The following is a 24345-nucleotide window of genomic DNA, read 5'->3' on the forward strand; positions in this document are numbered from 1 at the left end:
CAACATATCAAGGTTAGCACTACGGCAGTAGGATCACGAGCAAACCGATGAAGCAAACATAACTTACAAAATCATCCGCCAAAATTGGGGGTTATGTAGTGGTCATCAACCTGTTTTTGGTGGCCATGTTTATCCCGGTTGATACTTCAGTCCCCTTGTTTTAAACCAGTGGTTCTCAACCTTTCTAATGCCGTGACCCCATAATACAGTTCCCCATGTTGTGGTGACCCCCAAGTGGGTGTGGCCACCAATAAGAGGGAGTAGGACAGCTAGGGAAAAGGAAAAAAAATGGCGGACAGCGTGGTTTGGCGACCCCCGTGAAATGGTCATTCGACCCCAAATGGGGTCCCGACCCACAGGTTGAGAACCACTGTTTTAAACAGTGATGGTCAAAAGAGTTATGGATGATGTGGACTGAAATGACACATCAGGTCAATGTTCTCAGGCTAGAGGAGATGAAAAATCAACTGAATCTCAGTAGGAGAGGGAAACCTTACCCCTGCACTGCAGGCTGGAAGTTGGTGGCTATTTGTAGCAACTGAAAATAGAAACCTTTTCATAAGGTGAAGCTTTCTCTTCAGTAAAACCTGTGATATACAGGTACGTAAATGAGGGATACGCGGTGGATATGGCAGGAGACTAGACTATCACAGACTAAGGAACTGAGAGGAAAGTAACTGCTACATATAAGTCTCTGCCTCTGAAATAAAAACCACACAAAACTTCCCCCCCCCCAGATAAAAATGTAAAGTCAACTCAGCCTATTTTCTGGGCATACCTTCATCGGAGTTCCAATGCTGGCTGTGGAATTCTGGGAGCTGAAGTCCACATGCCTTAAAATTGTCAGGGTTGAGAAACACTGGATTAGAAGAACCTCTGCCAGGAGCTTGAGTCTGGTGTTTCAACACTACCATATGTTTAAGCTACAAAAGTGAAAGGAGACCCTTTTTTTTTTTAATACGGCAGAGATGATGGAGGCTTTCAACATGCTTGATATGGCAGAAATCCCACAGACACAGCTTATTCTACCCAAGCCCATCCTCCCTAAGTGAAGAGTTAGTCCTTCTGTTGGTGGTTCAAGCTTCATAGGCTATAACATTTACAGACAGCAGAATTTTTTTTTTCATCTATCACAATGTCTTTCAGAATGCATAGAATGTGTTTTTTTCCCCCTCAGTATTTGGCCATGACCAACATTTAAAATAACCGTCTACTAAAGTCTCAACTTTGGTTTCTGATTCATCTCCTTCAGCTTTTCCACTCTTTCTCTTCCAATCAATTTTTCCATTGGAGAGTTTGATTGTGCATGACAGAGAAGACCAGAACAAGGAGTTGCTGTTCCCCACCCTTGAGGCAATCTCCGGGTTGTAACTCCAAAGAGACTTTGCAGCATGAAACTGTCCAGAGAATATCTGCCTCTGACATTCCTCCTAGGTAAGTTCTATAATAAAGCATCAGGACAAAGTGCTCTTCTGGACAACGTAAGTGGCCATGATGTTTAGGTCCTGCTTGAAGGGTTCCATAGGCAGTGACTTGACAATTCTGTCAACCAAATGGTGGACTAGATCAGTGTTTCTCAACCTTGACAATTTTAAGGCATGTGGACTTCAACTTCCAGAATTCCACAGCCAGCATTGCTGACTGTGGAATTCTGGGAATTGAAGTCCACATGCCTTAAAATTGTCAAGGTTGAGAAACACTGGACTAGATAGATGTTCCATCTGTTCCATCAGGATGCTTCCTTTGCTGTGCATCTCACTTTCCCCAACTTCTCTAAAATCAGAAGAACTAAGGTTCATCACAGTTGGTTCCCTTCAGAGGGTGAGGGATGTTCTTCAAGGGCCAAGGGGTATCTTAGCTCCAGTTGAAACCCCTCTCCTTTTTTTAACCTCCCCTCCCCAACTTTTCTCCAGTTCTCTTTGACAGCCCTGTCTCTGCAACCTGGAGTTCCACCCTGCCCAGCACCATCCAAGCCCTAAAAGGATCCTGTGTGGTCATCCCATGTTCCTTCACCTTCCCAGATTCATGGGATTCTTGGAAAAGCAGTGTAGTTTGGTACCAGTACCATTTCTGGAGCTACCCTGAAGTCTACAACAGCAGATCACCAAACAATGTCCTACCAGACTACCAGGGACGAACGGAAATAGTGGGCAATCTGCAAATGGGCAACTGTACCCTCAGCATCAATCCGGTAGAGATGAAGGATGCCATGAAATATTATGTCTGGATCAACCCTGGCTCGGTCAATCATCGATTCTATGATGTCACAGTCCAGGTAGAGGTAACAGGTTAGTGCATCTTTGTGGCAAGATCTCCTCTGAGGATGAAAATCTTTTCCTGGTTAGGATGTTGCATAAATAGCTGGATTTTGCCTCTATTAATTTGAGGAATGGTGAGAAGCTGAGGCCAGAAAGACCTTTGAAGAAGTTCAACCTGTGTGCCAATTGCATTTGTTCCTGCCTTGGTCACTTTGCAGGTGTCTGTTGCAGTTTGCTGTATACCAAGCTGTTTTTTTTTTTTATTGAAAATTTTTAAAAGTTTTACAAATATAGAACCAAAAAAAAATCAACCCTCACCCCATCCCTCCCAAGCCCACCCCTCCCTCCCCCCTCCCCGAACTTCCCAGAACTGAATATAGGCTTATCTAAAATTTTAAAATATCTAAACAAATTTTACATCTTATAATAATAAAATATATATAAACATTAATAAAAAAATAGTTAAAAAAGAAAAAAAAAGAAAGGAAAGAGAGAGAAAAAGAGAAAAAAAAGATAAAAAAGATAAAAAAGAAAAAACAAGAAACGGAAAAAGAAAAGAAAAAACAATCTATACAAATTATAAGAAAGCTAAATGATATTTTTCCATATCCAAATTATATTGTATAAAATTTATCCATTTTTCCCATACAATAAAAAATTTCTCTTGAGATTGCTCCTTTAAGAAAGCCGAAATCTTTGCCATTTCCGCCAAATAAGAAACTTTATAAAACCACTCTTGAAAAGTAGGCAAAGAATCCTTCTTCCAATATTGTCCAACTAACAGCCTAGCGGCTGTAATCAAATTTAACATCAGTATAACTTCCTTAGCATCACAGTCAGTAATAATACCTAATAAAAATAATTGCGGGGTAAATTTTACTCTCCTTCTAAAAATTCTTTGAATATTCCACCATATCTTAATCCAAAAGGCTTTTATATTTTTACACGACCACCAAATATGAAAATAAGTAGCATCCAAACAACCACATCTCCAACATTTAGGCTGTAGATCAGGGAACATAATGGACGTTTTCTTTGGATCAAGGTGCCATCTGTAAAACATTTTATAAAAATTCTCTCTTAAGTTCTGTGCTTGTGTGAATTTAACATTCCTCACCCAAATGAGTTCCCAAGTATCCAGTGAAATTGATTCACCGATATTTTGTGCCCATTTAATCATACAATCTTTAATTAATTCAGATTCTAAAACCCCATAAACCCTCTTAATATGGGTTGGTCTTTGATCCCTTACTTGTTTGATAAGATTTTCATCTTCTCTAAGCCATCCCATATTACAATCCGTCTTCCATCTATCCACTATTTGTCTATATTGAAACCATGAATAAGTAAAATTTTCATGTGTTAAAATCTTCCAAAGATTTTAACTGCCAATTTTGACCATCCCATCTAAGTAGTTGTATATAAGAAACCGTATCCATCTTGACTCCTTTCTTTATTCCCTCTATCGCATGCCAAGGTATGGCCCATAATGGTATTTTAAAATCACTTCTATAATATTTCCTCCACACCCTAAGCAAAGAAATTCTTATAATATGAGATTTAAAAACCCCGGTCCATTTTTTTATTAAAAATTAAATAGGCATGCCATCCAAAAAGTAAATCCCAACCTTCCAAATGGAGTATTTCTATATTTGTTAAATTCACCCAATCACTAATCAATGTTAGTACCACCGCATCATAATACAATTTCAAATTTGGTACCTTGAGTCCACCTCTCTCACGGAAATCTTGCATAATTTTAAGTTTGACCCTTGGTTTCTTCCCTGCCCAAATAAATTTGTTAATACCTTTCTGCCATTCATTTAAGTTAAGTTCATTCTTTAAAATAGGTAACATTTGAAACAAAAAAAGAAACTTTGGCAGAACATTCATTTTAATAACTGCAATTCTACCCATAAGAGATAACTGTAAATTATTCCAATTCATTAAATCCTTCTGTACCCCAATCCACAACTTTTCATAATTATTTTTGTACAGTTTTGCATTAGAAGCAGATAGTGTAATCCCCAAATATTTTACCTTGTCAACAACTTCAAAATCTGTTAAATTGACCAAAGTCTCTTTATCACAATTGGTCATATTTTTTGGTAATATTTTGGTCTTATTATTATTAATTTTAAAACCCGAGACACACCCATATTGCTGAATCAGTTGTAATAATTTAACTACCGAATAAGTAGGTTGATACAAAGTAACAACCAAGTCATCTGCAAAAGCTCTTAACTTATATTCTTTTTTATTAATTTCTATTCCTTTTATTTCTTGAGACTCCCGAATTTTAATCAACAAAATTTCCAATGTTAAGACAAACAATAACGGAGATAATGGGCATCCCTGTCTTGTACCTTTTTCTATTGTGAAAACCTCTGATAAACCCCCATTTACAATAAGTTGAGCAGTCTGTTTTTGATATATATTAGATAAAACTTGTAATATATTTTGTCCAAAATTCATCTCCTTATTTAAACATAACATAAACTGCCAATTCAACTGGTCAAAGGCTTTTTCAGCATCCAAAAATATCAGCCCTGCAGGGACTTGGTTGTTTTTATCTAGATATTCTAATAAATTAATAATTTGTCTAACATTATTTTTCATATACCTTCCAGTTATAAAACCCGATTGGTCCTTATGTATAAGCTGCTGCCAAACCCCCATGAACCTATTGGCTATAATTTTTGCAAAAATTTTATAATCCACATTTAAAAGAGATATGGGCCTATAGTTCTTAGGCAAGGTGAGATCTTGGTCCTCTTTTGGAATCAGAGATATAAAAGCATTATGCCATGACGGAGGGATCTCTAAGCCCTGTAATATATTATTAAAAAGCTCACATAACGGTTGGGTCATCTCTTCTACTAAAGTTTTATAATAAATAGACGTAAAACCATCCGTACCCGGCGCCTTGCCTAATTTCAATTGCTTAATAGCTGTCACAACTTCCTCATTGGTAATTACACCATTAACCTCTTTTTTCTGATCTTCTGTTAATTTAGGAAAATTAGCTTTACTTAAATAATTGTTTATATCTGTAGTTTGTACATTAGTACGTACTCTTATATAATTTTTGATAATAATCTAAAAAAGATTTCTTTATCAATTCTTTCTGATAAACCAATTTACCATTATAATTTATTTTATCTATAATTCTCTGTCTCTGTTTCTTTCTTAACTGATAAGCCAACCATCTCCCTGGTTTGTTAGCATTACAAAATGTATTTTGTTTCATGAACAATAAGTTGGTTGCAGCTTGATCAGCCATCAACATATTAAATTGTGTTTTTAACAATTCTATAGCTCCTTTAACCTTTTCATCTAAAGGATTTGAAATTAAAAGTTTCTCTTTTAATTTAATCTCATCTTCTAATTCTTTATGTTTCTGAGTCTGCTTCTGTCTATGAAAATTGTTCATATTTATCAAAATCCCACGCATAAAGGCTTTACTTGCATCCCATACCATTGACATTGATGTTCCCTTATTCATATTTAAAGCAAATACCAAGCTGTTTTTGAAAACCACTCAAAAACTATAGCTAGTCCAAAACATAACACCTCTAGCAACGATGGCCAAGCCTGGCTCTGCCCATATAATACCCCTCTACATAAGCTATAGTTGTTGCCAGTTGACTTCCAGATATGATTGAAGGTGATGGTTATTACCCATAAAGCCCTAGGGACATAGGGGTTAGGTAACTGAGGGACTATCTGCAGAATAGAATAGAATAGAATAGAATAGAATAGAATAGAATAGAATAGAATAGAATAGAATAGAATAGAATAGAACAGGAGCTGGAATGGAATGGAATGGAAATGGAACAGAACAGAATAGAATAGAATAGAATAGAATGTAGAATAGATCGGAATATAGAATAGAATAGAATGCAGAATAGAATGGAACGGAACAGAAAAGAACAGAACATAATAGAATAGAAAGGAATAGGAATAGAACGGAATAGAACAAAACAGAATAAAATAGAATCAAATGGAATAGGAATGGAATGGAAGAATAGAATAGAATAGAATAGAATAGAATAGAATAGAATAGAATAGAATAGAATAGAATAGAATAGAATAGAGCTGGAAGGGGGCCTTGGAGATCTTCTAGTCCAGCCCCCTGCTCAAGCAGGAGAATCTATACTTTCTCAGACAGGTGAATGTCCAGTCTCTTCTTAAAAATCTCCAGTGATGAAGCGTCCACAATTTCTGGGGGTAAGCTGTTTCACTGTCAGGAAGTTTCTCCTTAATTCCAGGTTGCTTCTCTCCTTGATCAGTTTCCAACCATTGTTTCTCGTCCTTCCCTCTGGTGTTTTGGTGAACAACCTGGCCCCCTCTGTCTTGTGGCACCTCTCAGATACTGGAACACTGTTATCATGTCTATCCTATTTCTTCTTTTCTTTAGACTAGCCAAACCCAAGTCCCGCAGCCGTTCTTCATATGTTTTAGTCTCCAGTCCTTTGATCATCTTAGTTGCTCTTCTCTGATTTTTTTCCAAACTCTCAACATCTTTTTTGTGATATGGTAACCAAAATTGGCTGCATCTGCTCTACCAGAGTTGGTTTGCATTGGGTCCCTTCAATTAAGCAATGTTGTCTTATAAGACTAAGCTCTATTTAGCTATTTAGTTTTAAAGTATTTTTTTTTCTTTTTCTCCCAGCTCCATATTTGCCATGAATCTACAATCTAGCTAGCACACTTCAGTCACAATATGTTTGCTAGTGTGGTCATGGGAGGAGCTACCAGCTCCAATTGTCCTCTTTAAGTTGTTGCAATTACACTTCACCCATCTCTTTCATAACCAAAACTACATCCATGGTTATTTTAGCAGAGATTGCACATCTGAAAGTTATTTTAAATTTCAGGTACTCTAAATGATATCTATTGTCTGAATCATTTTTATGTCTTTCATTAAAAAAAAGAGAATTAAAACTAACAGGAATTTGAGCCCAATTTTCCATAACAAAGCTTTTTCTTCATATAGGTAGTCCTCAACTTATGATTACGGTTGACACCAGACCATCTGTTGCTAAGTGGGGTGGTTGTTAAATGAGTCGTACCTGATTTTACAATCTTGTTTTTTTGCTATTTTAAGCAAATGGTGACCAGCAATGATCGAAAGGCGAAGGCTGGTTATAAGTCACTTTTTTTCCCACCCCTGTTGTAACTTTGAACAGTTGCTAAACAAGTAGTCATAAGTCAAGGAGTACCTGTAGTCATTCTGGCTAAATGATAAATGCCTCCATTTATCCTACAACTCATTTGCTCTCTTTTGATGCCTTCTCAGATGTCCCTAACCAGCTGGAGTTGAGTGATCTGGGACAAGTGACGGAAGGGGATCCCACCCAGGTGTCTTGTTCAGTCCTGCACACCTGTCCTTTGTCTCCACCTATCCTCACCTGGAATCTAGAGGAAAGCAAGGCTGTCACAATCCAAGAATATGTGACAGGTGGCTCCTGGCGGACAGAATCAAGTTTTAACTACATCCCTTCCCACAAAGATCATGGCAGATTCTTGCAATGCATGGCAACCTTTCCAAACAAGCAACAGATTTACAGTGGGGTCAACCTGAATGTTCAGTGTAAGTATCCAAGCACAGCAGTGGAATGGTACCTGATCTGGTCTGTTTTATTCTGAAATACCTGTCATGCTTATCAGTATGTATCAGCTTGGAAGCTCTGGTAGGGCTGGGGAGTTCAAGAGTTTGGTGTCTAAAACATTCATGGTGCCCATGCCAACGCTGTTGATTGGGTCTAGCATCTGTTAGGTCTCTATGGAGGTTTTTAATCATCCAGGTCATGGTTTTCCGGAAGGTGCTTTTTCAAAAGGCAACTGGACTTCCTTTGTTTTTCCTTGAAGACATTTCATTTCTCATCCAAGAATCTTCTTCAGTTGTTGGATGAGAAGTGAAATGTCTTCAAGGAAAAACAAAGGCAGTCCAGTCGCCTTTTGAAAAAGCACCTTTGGGGGACAACATCTGTTTGGTTTCTCTTGGGAAAGGACAATCAGAATAAAGCTACAATGGGCAGTATCAGTGGGCTGCTGTGTATAGTTTTTTTAGATGTAGATTGGGGTGTGGGTGGCTGGCTATTAAGCTGTTGGCTGTTGTTTCCTTGTGCTGCCAAGCCATGCCTCCTAAGTACTTTATAAGTTGGGAGTAGATCAGCTCTCTTCTTGATTGATGGATTTTTTTTTTATTTCTTGGGAAGAAGCTCATCCCTCCCCTCCAAAACACACTTAGGAGAAGACATTGCTCCCCAATGACTGCAAATCCTGAATGAGTTTTTGCAAAGGCTCCACCTCCATCTGCATGTTCCTTATTGATTCAGTAATATATAGGGCAGGAGTCTTCAAACTCGGCCCTTTTATGAGTCATGGACTTCAACTCCCAGAATTCCTCAGCCAGGCATGCTGGCTGAGGACTTCTGGGAGTTGAAGTCCATGACTCATAAAAGGGCCGAGTTTGAAGACCCCTGATATAGCGCAAAGCCAGTCAACTGAGAGCACACCGCAACTCCCAACCAACTTCTTTATTGGCCAAACCAGCTGCATCTGCTCGGAGTTGAAGGTCCACCACCTTTGCAATGTGACGCCTTGGTAGACACTGAAGCCTATTTTTGGTCTGGGGACAGGGAAAAGAGATGAAGACGGCAGTGTTTGGAGGTGTGATGAGCACAGCCTGAACAAACCTCCTTGCCTTCTGATTTTCTCTGTCAGATCCTCCCAAAAATGCGACTATCTTGATCATTGGGAATCCAAGGCTCAAAGAAGGAGACGATGCCACTCTGAGATGTCAGAGCCGTGGAAACCCACCACCCATCACCTACCACTGGTTCTTTGGGCCAAAAAAGGCGCCACTGAAGGTAGCAGGTGGTGGACCAGAGGTGAAGCTGAAGGACATCAGGAGAGACTTGGAGCCCTACCATTGTGCGGCTGAAAATGATCTTGGCATGGGAGACGACTCGCCGCCTATTTACCTAACTGTGGAGTGTGAGAGGACCATTTAATGTTTTCTCTTTCAGGGCTTTTGTGTTTCCCATTTAACACCTTCTGAGAGCTTAGAACAGGTGATCATCCAAGCTCCTCCCACTGAGTTGTCCTGTGCACCCTTTCTTTCAACAAAGTTATTTCCTACATCTTTAACCTTTACACGCAGATACTCACTAGTATAGTGTTGCTCAACCTTGGCCACTTTGAGATGGATGGACTTCAACTCCCAGAATTCCCCAGCCAGCAGTGCTGGCTGGGGAATTCTGGGAGTTGAAGTCCATGCATCTTACAGTGGCCAAGTTTGAGAAACACTGCAATAGCAGTATTTTCTGCCAACAAAGTTGACCCTCAAAAGCAAAGACTCTTTCAGCAGTTGCTGAAACTCCCACTCCAACATTCTCTATCCACTAATTAGGATGGCTGGACCTGCTGGGAATTGGAAGTCAGCAACATCAGGAGACCTTAAGGCAGGTGTCCTCAAGCTTGGCAACTTTATGACTTGTGGACTTCAACTCCCAGAATTATGGGAATTGAAGTCCATAAGTCTTAAAGTTGCCAAGGCTGAGGACCTCTGCCTTAAGTGATTCCCCTATGAGTACACATCCCCGACGATATTTAATGCTGGTCCAAGGACGATCAACTATTTGTGCTTGGAGGAGCAGTTGAATCAGCTGGTTTAGGAGGTGACAAGGCAGAACTCTGTGCTCTGAAAAGCATTCCACCAATCAGGTGGAGATTGGAAAGTGGACAGCAAGCCAAGTTAGTTTTTATTTGGTTTTTGCTACCTAGTTCGTGTGCCAAATCCAGTTTGTAAAACTGCAGATCACCACTAGATGGAAAAAAAGGGAGATAGTAAAAAAAAAACCCCTCCACTCTTTACTACCATCTAGTGGTCTTGTAGAGATTTGGAGCCCTGATCTGGTTATCCTAAGCCAGGGGTAGGCAACCTTGGCTCTTTTATGACTCGTGGACTTCAACTCCCAGAATTCCTGAGCCAGCATGGCTCAGCATGGAAACCTCTCCCTTTCCCCTCAGCATGGCTGGCTCAGGAATTCTGGGAGTTGAAGTCCACGAGTCATAAAAGAGCCAAGGTGGCCTACCCCTACCCTAAGCTCTACTAAACACTTCTCTGTAGAATTTGGTACCTATTCCATTCCTTTTTCTCCCTGTCTGCTGCTCTTCTTCTCTTAGTAGTGGTAACAGGGGATAATAAAAGCTCTGTGTTAGCAACGTTTCAGGTGTCACAGCACTGTGCCTCAAGCCCTGTGATTATATATATATGTTGTGATGTTGTAGGCATGCCCCAAAATCTTACCTATATAAGGTGGGCTGGTAGTGGGCAAAGGTTGTGTAGTCTGACCTCTGGCGCCCCCCTATGGACACTGATGCTCATGCTAAGATAGGCCACATTTTTTGAGATAACTAGATCTAAATCTGTTTACTTTTTTTTTTGAGAATGCTCAAAATTGGCTCGGTGCTGCCACCTACTGTGGCAAGAGGCAACATGGCTTTTTATGTAAAGACAGTAGAATTAAAGGCATATTTCACCATGTTGGAGAAGTGTATACTCTGAATCAAATGAATTCCACGTTTATTAATCTTTAATATACAATTTAAAAAAATCAGTCAATGCATAACACAGTCTGGGATACAAGTGAGGAAAATGCTAGGGGGTGGAAGATGCTGAGGATTTCACAGGGAAAGCATTTCACAGGCTGATAACCTATTTCCTGACACATTTTTAATTGACAATCTATTTTGCACCCATGATTAATGAAGCCTCAATATGTTCAAAATAAAAGCTTTGCCAACCCAACTCTTGACATAAACATGCCATGCAGTGGTGGGATTCAAATATGGGAACAACCGGTTCTCTGTGTGGATGCTGCTTCCGGAAATCCGTTCTGGGGCTGGGCAACCAAAAATTAGCTACCGGTTCTGCTTAGGGACCATTCAAAGTTCTGGTGGATGTATCTGGGGGGGAGGGGTGAAATTCCATTATCACATACCACACCACACTTCAAGCACTAGGTGATCAGGCTGCACTTACAGCCGTTGGCAGCATCCCGCAGCCACGTGACTGCATTTTATGACAGTCTTGCCAAAACCTGGCCTTTACTTGTAGTCTTGTTTGGCAAAAATGGCCCATAGCAAACCATGGGGGTGCTTTAATGACCACAGTTTTCACTTAATGGCCACAATGTTCACTGAACAACTGCTACAAAAAGGTCGCAAAATCTCTTTTTAAAAAAAAAAAAAAAAAATCTTTCATAAAGTTTGGGCCACAAACTTGCTTTTTGTGCCTAAACTGTGGTGTGCCCTGTAGGGCAATTTGAGGAAATTACCACAACAGGATAGCTTGGAAATTGTTTGGAGCAATGTTTCAAATCCAGGGGACAGACATCACCAGCCTAGCCTGATGCTTTCTCCTTTCTTTGCAACCATTCCTTCTATGTATTTATTTATTTATTTTTAAGACAAGCCAGTGATTTGGCCTGAAAGCAACTGTACTGTCTCAAGAACTGAAGAGATTATCACCTGTTACTGTGTGGCAGAGGGAAACCCCCCTCCGAGAATTGAATGGAATCTTCTAAACCAGACCATTCCTGGAGATTTCAATAGCTCCGAACTGCAAGCAGACTTGAACGCTTGGAGACAAACCATTGTTGGCATTCTGAGGGTGCCCGGATCTAACTTTACCCAGATATCCTGCAAGGCCACCAATCAGCATGGGACCAGTTACATCACCTTGCCCACCATCAAGGCAGGTAAGGCTAAGGAAAGTTAAACCAGAGATACCTGTGGAGATGGGCTAGAAAGCAATGGGCCACAGTTTCCCTACTGTTCCAAAGAAAACTATATGGACATATAAGTGAACAGCATAGTGGTTAAGATGTTGGACTAGTCCAGGGGTAGGCAACCTTGGTTCTTTTATGACTCGTGGACTTCAACTCCCAGAATTTCTGAGCCAGCATGGAAACCTCTCCCTTTCCCCTCAGCATGGCTGGCTCAGGAATTCTGGGAATTGAAGTCCACGAGTCATAAAAGAGCTAAGGTTGCCTACCTCTGGACTAGGAACAGGGAGAGACAACTCCTCTCTCTCTCTCTCTCTCTCTCTCTCTCTCTCTCTCTCTCTCTCTCTCTCTCTCTCTCTCTCTCTCTCTCTCAATAAAGGCACACATGTACCATAATAGAGAAAAGAAGGACTACTTCCATATTTGGAAAATACTCATTTCACAAAGATAGAGCAATGTTTCTCAACCTTGGCAACTTTAAGACTTCAACTCCCAGAAGTCCCCAGATAGCATGCTGGGCATCGAAGATCACAGATCTTAAAGCTGCCAACATTGAGAAACACTGGATTAGAGGATCTGCCACATGGTGCTGCTGGTGCTGGGGGCTCCACCAGCAAGCCGGCAGTCCAACCCACTGTCGCCTAGATATGCACTCATGGGAAAAGATTTGCAAACCGAATTCCTGGTTGTTTAAGTAGGTCTGGCTCAAACTGGCTGTTGACTGCTTCTTTGCCCATGTATGTCTTTTTGCAGGGAACCTCACCCTTTTGCTCATTGGATTGGGGGGAGCTGTTGCAGGGCTGGTCCTCTTCACCTTGCTGGGAATTTTGGTTTACAAAGTGACAGTAAGCAGGTAAGAAGCATAAAGGATCGGTCAGATCTGCCGATGAAGATTCTCAATCCTTCAGGCAAAGGTGTCTGAAGGTTGAATCACAGCAACCAGACCAATTTTTGTTAGTTGAGATGTTTCGCTGCTCATCCGAGCAGTTAAAGTAAGTTAGTTAGTCAGAAAGTCATTGGAAGGTACCAACTCCTGTCAACCAAACTCAGGGGTTTCCTCCCCCAAATCAGTCAGTTCCAACTATAGTCATGCAGCTCTGGGGAGGTAATAGTAGTAAATAGTAGTAAAGTTGGAAGGGACCTGGGAGGTCATCTAGTCCCACCCCCTGCTCATTAGTGTCCTCACTAATGTTGTCCAACCATCGTCATACCAAAATAACAGTCAAGGAGCAGATTTTATGGCGCTTTAGGCCTTATCGGCCAGAGCTTTCCACAGCAACTGATGCTTTCATCAAAATGACAAAAGTAGTGTCATCCTGTAGCATAATTACTGTAGCTCCACACTATTGTCAAGAAAGCCTCTCCCCTTTCATGGTGACGATTCAGTTGTGTCTGACTCTTGGGAATTATATGGGCCAGATCTCTTCACGTCTTCAAATCTTGCAGTACTCCTTTGAGTTGTTCTATGCTCCGGCTGGTGTCCAGCTTTGATGGTGTCCAGTCACTCTATTCTTGGACGGCCTGGTTTCCTTTTACCGCTAACTCTTCCAAACATAATTGCTTTCTCCAGGGAATTCCCCTGCCTGCCTGTGTGTGATGTCATGCCACAGGTGCACAAATGACAGAGCTGCTTTCATAATTCGCCTCACCCTGGCATGGCTCCCCTGAGGACGCCTCTGAGCTGGGTGACGCTATGAAGATGGCATTCAAGGAGAGAGCCCAACTTAGAACTAAGGGGAAATTTCCTAACAATTAGAATAATTAATCAGTGGAACAATTTGCCTTCAGGAGTTGTGGGTACTCCAACACTGGAGGTTTTTTAAGAAGAGACTGGACAACCATTTGTCTGAAATGGTCTAGAGCAGTGGTTCTTAACCTGGGCGATATTGCCCCCCAGAGGGCGATTTCATTTTTCAGGGGGGCAATGGAACGAAAAGGGGCGATGCGGGGGGGGGGGCGAAGGAATGAAAAGGGGGCGAAATGGGGGCGATGGAGCGAGAAGTTTTGGGGACACTTTTGAGACTTTTTCGTACAGTGAATCGCTGTATCTCTGTCGTACAAAAACATCAGATCGAATTGAATTGTGTTTTCAAATGTTCCTCCAGCTAGCTTCAGTACAGAACGCCGTACAAATGTGAAGACGCATCGCTTATCTTCATACGCGTTGCGCAGCAGCCTCTACCCATACAGTGGCGCGCCATTGGCCAGAATATGGGAGATATGGGGAAAAGATTGGAAATAAAGTATTTGCATCGATATGTCCTGATGACAATTTTAAAGAAAACAAAAAAAGCGTTTGCATAAATGGAAGAATTATTTCCTATGTTGTGATTGAGAGGTGATGTTGGGGGAGGGGGGCGATGACAACTTCCTCATTGGCTCAAGGGGGCGATTCGTTCAAAAAGGTTAAGAACCACTGGTCTAGGGTTTCCTGCTTGAGCAGGGGGCTGGACTAGAAGCCCTCCAAGGTCCCTTCCAACTCTGTTATTCTGTTGTGTTAAAAGATGCTATAATTCACTAATGGGGAATGGTCTCAATCAAACTAACCAAAAGTTGCTTTGGATATATCTAGCATGTGCCTTCAAATTTTAAGATAATTTTCGAAAAGCTTGTCAATCTTTTCAGGGGTCTTTGCTCCTATATTTTTACTACTGATGCACTCAGAAATGCTTTGCCTGCCATATTTTTCCTTCGTTGTCTTTTTATCTTATTCCCCGATGGTAATTTCCTTCTTTTATTTTTATGACATTTCTTCGGCCAGTCGTAAAAAGGAGAAGAAACAAGGGGAGAAAGAAGACGAACGAGAGGAAAACCCCAGGCTACATGGCAATGGAGAAGAAATGATTTACCTTAACACAAAAAAGCCATCTGAAGATAATGAGGAGAAGCAACTCAACATGGGCAACAAACTCAATGTTCCAGGAAGCCAAGCTGCTGATAATGTATGAAGCAACCTGGGGGCATCTGAGAATAGCAGCATCTTCTGTGAAACAAGGGCTTACATAACACTTGCTAGATGCATGGGGAACGTCTGACCCATTTCCAAATATTTCTGAACTACAGCTCCCAGACCCCCAACCAACACAGCCATAGGTTAGAGTTTCAGGGAGGTACAATCCAACAATATCTAGGTGGTCAGGGATTCTCCTGGGAAATCCCCATCTATTAAGTTCACCCAATGCTATCCAGATACGTGGACTTTCAGTTCCCAGAACCCCAAGACAGCATAGCCAGTGATGAATGATGGCTTGAGTTGTAGTTCAGCAACATCTGCAGGGATTCAGGTTGCCAACTCTTGCTGAATTACTCCTTCCCATCCTTTTTCTTCATGCGGGCCAGTGTTTTTCAAACTTGGGAACATGAAGATGTGCAGGCTACAACTCCCAGAATTCTGCTAAACTTGCGAGGGAGGGAGATGGGCAGTTCTTAAACATGACAAAGTAAATAAATAAATGTGGGGAATTAAAGTTCACACATCTTAATGTGGCCACTTTTGAAAAACACTTATGCAGACATTACATCATCATCAAAACATAATCTGAGATAGCAACATGGTGATCTTAGGCAGGATCTGATGCACAGATCCTCCTAGATGACATTTGCGAAAACCTAAAATTAAATCAAAAGTATGCCAACAGTCTAAAGAGATTTGTTAACCTGACAATGTGTCACCCAAATCATTTGTTCTGTTTGGGCATCTGCTTCATGGACCAACCCTAATATTGTCACAAATGATGGTTTGGAACTATTAGATTTTACAGCTAAGTTGTATGGTAATAATATTTACTGAAAGAATAAATGTTGGCTAGTCCCTCTTCCACAGGAGTCTGATACAGGAATGATTCAAAAATGAGGAAAAGTTCGCATCATGTCACAACATCATGATGCAAACCTTGCTCTTTCAGATTGGGGTCCAAGTCTTACGGTTTATGTCATGACAATAGTTCATAATTTGCCAACATTCCCTCCTGCAGACCCTTCCAGATAGTGTAAGGCCCTTAAAACATAAAGTTTAACTATTTTTATTAAGTCGTTTGAACTCAAATCTTTCCTCTGGTTTCTTCTACATTTTTAAAGGAATTAAGCACCAGCAAGTCCTATGAGAATATGGAGATGTCAGAAGATTATGAGAATATGTCAACAGAAAGGACCACTGGATATTTTGGGATAAGCGACTGGCACTTTCCTTTTGGCTCTGATCAACTCTACTCCAACATCTGATCCAACATGGGCAAAAGATCTTGAGAGCTCCTGTGTAACAAGTGCTAGATGCATGGGGAGGGGACCTCTGACCCTTTTACAAATACCTCTGAACTACAACTCCCAGCAGTCTAGCCAACATGGCCATAGGTTAGAGTTGCAGGGAGGTATAATCCAGCAACATCTAGATCCGTGGTGGCGAACCTATGGCACGCGTGCCACAGGTGGCACGCAGAGCCTTCTCTGTGGGCACGTGCACCGTCGCCCAAGTCCTAGGCCTTCAGCTGGGTTTTATAAAACCTTTTCGCTTTAGGCCTTTGTGCAAAAAAAAAAAAAGTTCAATCAATTTCAACTTCTCGCGGGAAAAAAAAAATCTCGCAAAGTTAGAATTGATTGATTGAACTTTTTAGTTCCACCCAGTCTGCCATTACCACTGTGGCCATGCCCACCCAATGGGCCACGCCCACCCAGCACCCAACGATACATAAGTGGGTTTTGGGTTGCAGTTTGCGCACTCGGTCTCTAAAAAGTTCTCCATCACTGATCTAGATCAGTGGTTCTCAACCTGTGGGTCGGGACCCCATTTGGGGTCGAACGGCCATTTCACAGGGGTCGCCAAACAACGCAGTCCGCCATTTTTTTCCCCTTTTCCTTAGCTGTGCTACTCCGTTTTATTCTATTGGCTTTTGAAAGCCAATAGAATAGATTCTTTTGAATAGAGTCTAATTCTATTGGCTTTCAAAAGCCAATAGGAATTGTCCAGGCTGTCTCTGCCCTGCTGAGCCTGCCAAAAGTCCCATTCTGCAAACGGTGCTGCACCAGTTGTCCTCGACTTACAACCGGTTGAGTAGTCCTCGACTTACGACCGGTTGGGGGTCACGGCATTAAAAAGGTTGAGAACCACTGATCTAGATGGTCATGAACTCTCCTGGGAAATCCCCACGCACACCCGTAGGTTCACCCAACCAGCATCTCCTCCCCAGACACTTGGCAAGGCATAACCGCAATTAGAATATTGAAATGAAGAAATTTGTGGGAATATTATTATTGTAAACTCTCCCTGCAACTAGGATCATTCCTGCTATGGGTAGTCCTCACGTAATGACTCGTTCAGTGACCATTTGAAGTTACCACAGCACTGAATCAGTGGGACTAGTGACTGGTCCTTGAAATTCTGGTTTTCGCAACATGCCAACGGTTACAAGCAAGTCAATGGGGAAGCCAGCAGGAAGTCAAATGGCGACCACATGACATTGCACATAATAACCATACGGGATTCACTTAACCATGAGCTAAGGTGGCGCAGCAGTTAGAGTGCAGTACTGCAGGCCACTTAGCTGACTGTGTTCAGCAGGTCAGCGGTTCAAATCTCACCGGCTCAAGATTGACTCAGCCTTCCATCCTTCCGGGGTAGATAAAATGAGGACCCAGATTGTTGGGGGCAATGTATATATATATATATATATATATATATATATATATATATATATATATATATATATATATATATATATATATATATATATATACATTGCTTACGGGTGTACACCGCTTAGAGAGTGCTTGCACTTAAAGCGGTATATAAGTCTCATAAATAAATAAATAAATAAATAAATAATCATAGCAATGGATCCTAAGTACCATTGTTCTTACCATGGCTGTCATTATGTGTCCCAAGTACTGTCATTAAGTGAGGATTAACCAGTATTTGAAAGGAAAGGCATGTTGCCTGATTAGGGCTGAATTCCCAAGGCTTTAATGGAAATATTGATAACATTAACTCTCTTCCTGACATCTTCCTGGGAGAAACATTATTGATCATTCAAACTAGCTACCAGATCTACTTGTTGAAACTTAGGGAACTGTAATTCTTTTACCACCACTACATCTATCCTCTTTTTTCTTCTGAAACTCAAAATGTTCCTTCTATTCTGAGCCAGATGAATTAGTGGATTAACTCTCAGGCTTTCAGATTATAAATTTTTGTACTTAACATGTGTTGCTGATGTTTTATCAGTCTGGAGATTTTTGTGGATGATTGTATGATAGTCCAGTTTTTAAAATGCTGACCGTAGAGTGATCATCATCACCTCACTGGGTTCCTGTGTCTTGAAGAGCTAGCTGACCCTACACTACATAGAAAATCTGCACCACATTTGCCTTCCATGCAGATGTTTAAAGCAAAGTTGCAGGGCAAAAAGGAATGGATAAAAAGAGGGTCTACATCAGGGGTCTTCAAACTTGGCCTTTTTATGACTTGTGGATTTCAGCTCCCATAATTCCTCAGCTGGACACGCTGACTGAGGAATTATGGGAGGTGAAGTCCACAAGTCATAAAAGGGCCAAGTTTGAAGACCCCCTGGTCTACATATATCCTTGTTGGCTGAGTAGATTCCATGGCTTGATTCAAAATTATATGGGTTTTTGTATACCTTTCTGTTGAGTCATAACAGCCCTCAAGATCAGGCTAATCAGGTGATCTGTGGTTTGCCATATTTGGGAAGGCCAGAACTTAGGCAGGAAAATATCAACCAGAGGTAGGGAATCACAAATCCATAACAGCACATATGAGATAAAAATATGTTTAATTCTCAAGAACTGACAAAAACATCAAGCAAAACAAAAACACCAAATATTGTCAAACTAATAAATAAGGAAAATATATCAGGAGACCTGGAGATCAATGTGAGGAGGTTTTTTTGAGGTGGTCATTTCTACAAGGAGAGAAGCATCTCTATAGCAGTAGGACATATCCTCTTCATGTCTGACAGCAGTAGCCAAAACCCTTGTTTCCACAACAGTCCCAGCAATATCTGCACAGCGCTATGTGACTGACGTGACGCTTGGGTCTTCCTAGCAATGCCTGTGGGGAGAAATGCAAAGAATTTACTCTCCGTGCATGCACAAGTTTGGATTTCAGAAGAAGTTACAACAAGACCAGAATGCAACATACTTAGAACATGGAATTAGCTACCAGTAGCTGTGGTAATGGGTGCCAATTAGAATGGCTTGAGCAGAAGACCAGACCAGCAATGGCTTCTAATCCTAAAGGATGTCTCCTAGCTTCTGAAACAAGACTTAAACACCTTTGCTGGGAAATGGCAGTGGAAGGGGGGGCATATCCTTCAGGGAAAACTTGTGAGTTCCAAAATCACACCTAGTTTGGCAACTCTGAGTCTCAGAATGCTGGCTAGAAAGGCCAATATTCTGATCTGGCATGGTTGTTTGCTTTATAACATAGATTTTTGACAGCCTGCCATTCAAGTGTGACTCTTGTATTTGCTCTTAACGTGAAGCTTCTTGAAATGTGATTGCATCATCAAAGGAGGAACAGCAAGGCAGTCAATTGATCATAGTTTGGTGTGGATGGAGTAAAGTCCTGTTTGCAGGCATCTAATATCCAATGGCCATAGTTGCTAGGGATTCTGAGAGCTGTCAACTAACACCTAAGGAGGATGGAGAAGGAAAATGAGGGGCTTATAATGAAGAACATCTGGAGGGCATGAGGTTAGAAGAGAGTCACAGAGCTACATCTGGTAGAATCGCTTAATGACTAAACTTGAAGAAAACATAATCTGACATGGCTCTGGACAAGGCAAATAGGACTTTTAAGTGGTCTTTTCTAAGAAAGGTTGCCACCAGTGTGCTTTCAAAATTCCTAGTATATCAATTTGAGTGTTTAGATTAATCTTACTAATTGATTTTTTTTAAAAAAAACAGATTATAATTGTGACAAAAGTAGGATAGAAGTTGCAGTTCCTATTTGAGTCTCCTCCCTACAGTTGCAAAGTTCAGAATATAAGACTGCAAATTTGTATTTTGAATGAATGGCACACAGAGACACATCTTCACCATTCTGCACGATTATGGAATATTACAAGCATCACTCAGACATTGGTCTCACCTGCAGTCCTGTGGTTTCTGCTTTGTAGGTCTCCAAACTGGCCAAGTCTTTCTGGACATCTCTCTGTAAAGAGGAGGAAACAAAAATATTCCTTTCAAATCTTCTATTGTCAAAGAGGAAAAGATATGTCAAAAGTAGCCTTTGGTCATCCTGTTCACAGAACATCCTAGACTCAGTTAAAATGAAGCTGGCTAGCCTGCAGTCCAGCTTGCTGTGGGAGAACCAGCTACTGTCTTAGATTATGAACTTAAGATTTGTTTGTTTAGACTTTAGACATTGCATGTTGTGTCATTTTGTGAAGATTTTGGAGTTGAAGATTAAGCAAGGTGTATGAATTTGGCTTCCTACACCAGGGGTAGGCAACCTTGGCTCTTTTATGATTGGTGGACTTCAATTCCCAGAATTCCTGAGCCAGCATGGCTCAGCTTGAAAACCTGTCCCTTTCCCCTCAGCATGGCTGGCTCAGGAATTCTGGGAGTTGAAGTCCACGAGTCATGAAAGGGCCAAGGTTGCCTACCCCTGGTCTAGCATAAGAAAATGGAGCAGTTTATGGGAATAAATATCACAGCTAGTCTCCCCTTGCAATTTTATCTCTCTGGACATTTCTCTACCTCCAGTTGCTATTAGACAGATACAGAATGGAGTCCACAAAGTGATACCCTACCATCTTCCCATTCTCCAGGCTGCCCACATAAATCTGCCAGACATTTCTCTTGTCCATATTATAGAGGAATCTCTAGTAAAACAAGTGTCTGTGTCTAGATAGGCTGCCCAGGTGGGTGGAAGCAATAATAGAAGACCAGATAGTCCTGCTCCATTTCTTCTCTTTTTCATTAATTCGTCCAAAAGAGTTAATAATGTATTTGGAGTTCCCTGCAACAATTAACAATTAAGGAGGTTGAATCGTTCCTTTCTGCTCTGCCACTTTTTTGGTCACCTACAAAACAGGTGAAAACTTTTATCCTTTAACCTTCAGCTATCCTGATTTTCAAGGCTTCTAGTACTTTGTAACAACTCAATGTAGTTCTAGCCTGAGTTTTCTCCAGGAATGTCCTCCAACTATTTTGCTATAACCCAAGATCACCCAGTATCCTCCATCAAGTTGTCTCTTTGTTTAATTTTACACAGTCCTATGTCTTCTACCTTTTGTTTGACAACTTAGAGGGTCACATGTGAAAGATGGTGTCTTCCCCCCAAGATGCCCTCCCCCAAATCATCTGGTGAGCTCCACAATCAAGTGAGGTCATGAAATCAATGTTGCCCAGATCTGGCCCAATATTCCAACTCCAAAACTCCTTTAGCAATCCCTAGGACCAGCTTTAATTTCATCCACGACTCTCTGCTACCCTGCTTTTGAAAAGCTTAGAATGATTAAAGTCCATTAATTATGAGACAGCTGAGAGGTAGGAACATCCTGATTTTCAGGACACAATCTTCTCTCCAGCAACCTTCAGCCTTCCTATAAATGCTAGAGGAAGATCTCCAGAGATATTGTTTTCCATGGGCTTTCTCAGACTAGGAAGCAAGAAGTGATAGCAGGTCTACAGAAGGATGGAAAGACAGAGAAAAGTGGAGAACCAGAAAACGAAGCTTCATTGGCTAAAAGGAAGCTGAAGCTCAATTAAGGAAGCTCAAGGACCTGACGAGAAGAAATTAAAACTAAAGAAATACTAGTGAAATGCCTGAAGAAGAAGGTGGCAAAACAGCAGCTACTTCAGTAGAGAAAGAAAACGTTCAAGAAATTGGAAAGCAAAATTTGGGCATAATATTAATAATTTTGTTCTTACCTGAATTGTGAATGCGCAGAAGTTTCTGGTGGCAGCACTCAGTAAAATGAAGAGCATGCAGATAATTTGAAGTTTCATCTTTATTTCTTGAGTAAGGCTCTGTTCTTAGATTTTTTTAAAAAAATAAAAATCTGTCTTATCCGTTCTCTCTCTGGGATAAATCAAGATTGTCTTGTAGGCAAGTGAACAGAGGAGCAACTTTTAAGGGCCACAGTATCCCGCCCCTGGTTGGGATCAGCCAATGGTCTGTGTTCCAAGAAAGTCCACACATGGGCAAGATAATGGCCAGCAAATAGGTCATTAGAACTTATCACATTTGAACAGAAACTCACATCCCTCAGACCTACTGGAAAATGAGTCAAATTTCCCAACTGATGTAATTTCTCAGGGTCAGTTCTAGTTGCATGTGTAAAAAACTGAGTAGACCAAGACTTGGGTCAAGAAACGGGGGTATTAATATATTCTCTTCCCGCTTTTAACCTTTAATCCTTTCTGGGATTTTCCTAACCATTGCAAAAGATTTACTGTAATTTTCTTCACTGAGATTCAAAAATAAAACTGTCAAATCAGCACACGTCCAAAATAGGAAAATCGAGTTTTGAAATAAGCCGTCCATCCACTAAGTTTTACAGCATGTCTTCTGCCAGTCAGCAAAGAAAACTTGAAGAACTCGTGAAGAAAGAAATCAAGTGACCTCAGCAGAGAGCTGAAGAAGCTTCTTGGATGAGAAGCGAAACGTCTTTAAAGAGAAAAAATAAAATCCAGTGAAAAAGGACCTTTGGGTCAACCATGACCTGGATGACTGAGAATCTCCATAGACAATCAGCAGAGAAAGAGATGATGTCCCTACTTTGGGAAGACTGCTTGGAAAAGTTTGCAGAAGAGTTTTAAGAACTGAGATCTAGACCTGGTCTTAAAGTTTACGCTTCCACAGATTCTAATTCAACCTGGTTTCAATACTCAATAGATCAGAACATGCCAGTCTTTTATAGGACATATAGTGGAATTGGATTAAGTCAGATGCAATTATTTAAACATGGGTAGATCAGGCAATGAATTAACTGATTTTAAAAGAAGAGCTTCACATTTCTTGATTACCTAAGCTGTTGTAGATCACAGATCATTTTAGTAGTAGCACAGACTACAATCCTCAAGAAAGAATAATAGACATAAAACTAGGCTTTTTGGAGTGGGAGGAGAGGAAGAGGTTTATGAAGGAAGGACTACCTAAAAGGGCCATTAAAAGAAGTCAAGTACAACACAGAAATGAAGAATTAGTTAACACATAAAATGTGAGTCTCACTTTCTGTTTAATCCATGAGTAAATTGCTTCTAATTAATGCTGCTTCATAATAAAACCTGGTTTTGCATTTGCTACATTGTGATATGTTGTAGAATGTTCCAGGGAGTTAAAATGATCACACTGGTTTGGAGTATTCACAGTTTGGGACAGAGTTATGTCCATTTATAGTATTCTTCTTAGTAGAGATTGGCCAGTTTGCCCAAAATACAATAAATGTTTGAGTAGATAATTATAAGGAATTAGATCAGATTTATATATACATTGAGTTTCAATTTAGACTGAAAAATAGCTTAGTTGCGATGAACTTAAATTTTATTATCACCATAGTTCTAAAACACTATGAAGTTCCACATTTCCTTGGAAATAAGTTCTGCCGAAGTTCTGCTCAGTGCAGTGAGATTTAGTTCTGGATATCTATGCAGAAATTTGTACTGTATAATTTTCAGCCCATTTTTAAGTTTATTTTCTGAATTACATTCTTAAAAGGAGTGCTTTCTTCTCTGGAGATCATGGAAAACTTCAATATGCTTTCATTTATTTGCTAGGTAAAAATCAAAGTTCAATGGATGAAAAATTGCTCTTGCAAAGCATTCATAACACATTTTGAGCAGACTATATAAAGTTAAGAAAAAGCTTTCACAAATTCTAATATCAAATTGCCAATCATATAAAGTAGGGTGCATGGAGTACATTGTCCCCAAATTATCTGTAATACATTTTTTACAATTACTATCACTACTGTGAGTTCTATACTTTTCAATGAATATAAATGTATAAATAAATAAATAGAACTGGTACTCTTTCTAGAGTATCAGACACACACACACACACACACACACACACACACAGAGAGAGAGAGAGAGAGAGAGAGAGAGAGAGAGAGAGACAGACAGACAGACAGACAAACAGGCAGGCAGACAGGCAGACAGACTAGTTTGCGTAGTAAAGCAGATTTGGAACAGCCAGTTCCCTTTTTCCATATGTAAATGTTTTTGAAGTTGCAATTCATTTAAAAAGACAAATAATATTTCCTGTCTTTGTCCCATTTAGCAACAAATTCATGCAAAAGGGTAAATACTTGAATGTACCGAAA

At 40.5% G+C, this 24345-nt stretch overlaps 2 protein-coding genes across 4 annotated transcripts in view; one reads left to right on the plus strand and one right to left on the minus strand.

Moving 5' to 3' along the window:
- The window catches only part of LOC120298739 (myelin-associated glycoprotein-like), a 20555-nt gene extending 3993 nt beyond the window's left edge, over window positions 1–16562 (plus strand). For 2 of the 3 annotated variants that reach the window (XM_039322733.1, XM_039322732.1), the window contains exons 2-9: window positions 1253–1434; window positions 1914–2288; window positions 7561–7854; window positions 8991–9263; window positions 11741–12031; window positions 12812–12911; window positions 14820–15000; window positions 16136–16562. In XM_039322733.1, coding sequence (XP_039178667.1) covers window positions 1392–1434; window positions 1914–2288; window positions 7561–7854; window positions 8991–9263; window positions 11741–12031; window positions 12812–12911; window positions 14820–15000; window positions 16136–16279 — 1701 coding nt within the window. In that variant the 5' untranslated portion in view covers window positions 1253–1391 and the 3' untranslated portion in view covers window positions 16280–16562. The remainder of the gene's footprint in view (window positions 1–1252; window positions 1435–1913; window positions 2289–7560; window positions 7855–8990; window positions 9264–11740; window positions 12032–12811; window positions 12912–14819; window positions 15001–16135) is intronic. The other variant, XM_039322734.1, reaches the window with a different exon arrangement.
- A 2262-nt stretch (window positions 16563–18824) lies between these two features.
- LOC120298741 (hepcidin-like) lies at window positions 18825–22340 on the minus strand. Its single transcript, XM_039322735.1, has 3 exons — window positions 21950–22340; window positions 20163–20225; window positions 18825–19121 (listed from the first exon to the last, which is right to left on the minus strand). Exons 1-3 carry the CDS (start codon window positions 22025–22027, stop codon window positions 19017–19019), a joined length of 246 nt encoding a protein of 81 aa, XP_039178669.1. The 5' UTR covers window positions 22028–22340; the 3' UTR covers window positions 18825–19016.
- Window positions 22341–24345: the final 2005 nt, after the last annotated feature.

The sequence above is a fragment of the Crotalus tigris genome, unplaced genomic scaffold, assembly GCF_016545835.1.
Source record: "Crotalus tigris isolate CLP2741 ecotype Arizona unplaced genomic scaffold, ASM1654583v1 scf7180000024119.3904262, whole genome shotgun sequence".
NCBI lineage: Eukaryota > Metazoa > Chordata > Lepidosauria > Squamata > Viperidae > Crotalus > Crotalus tigris.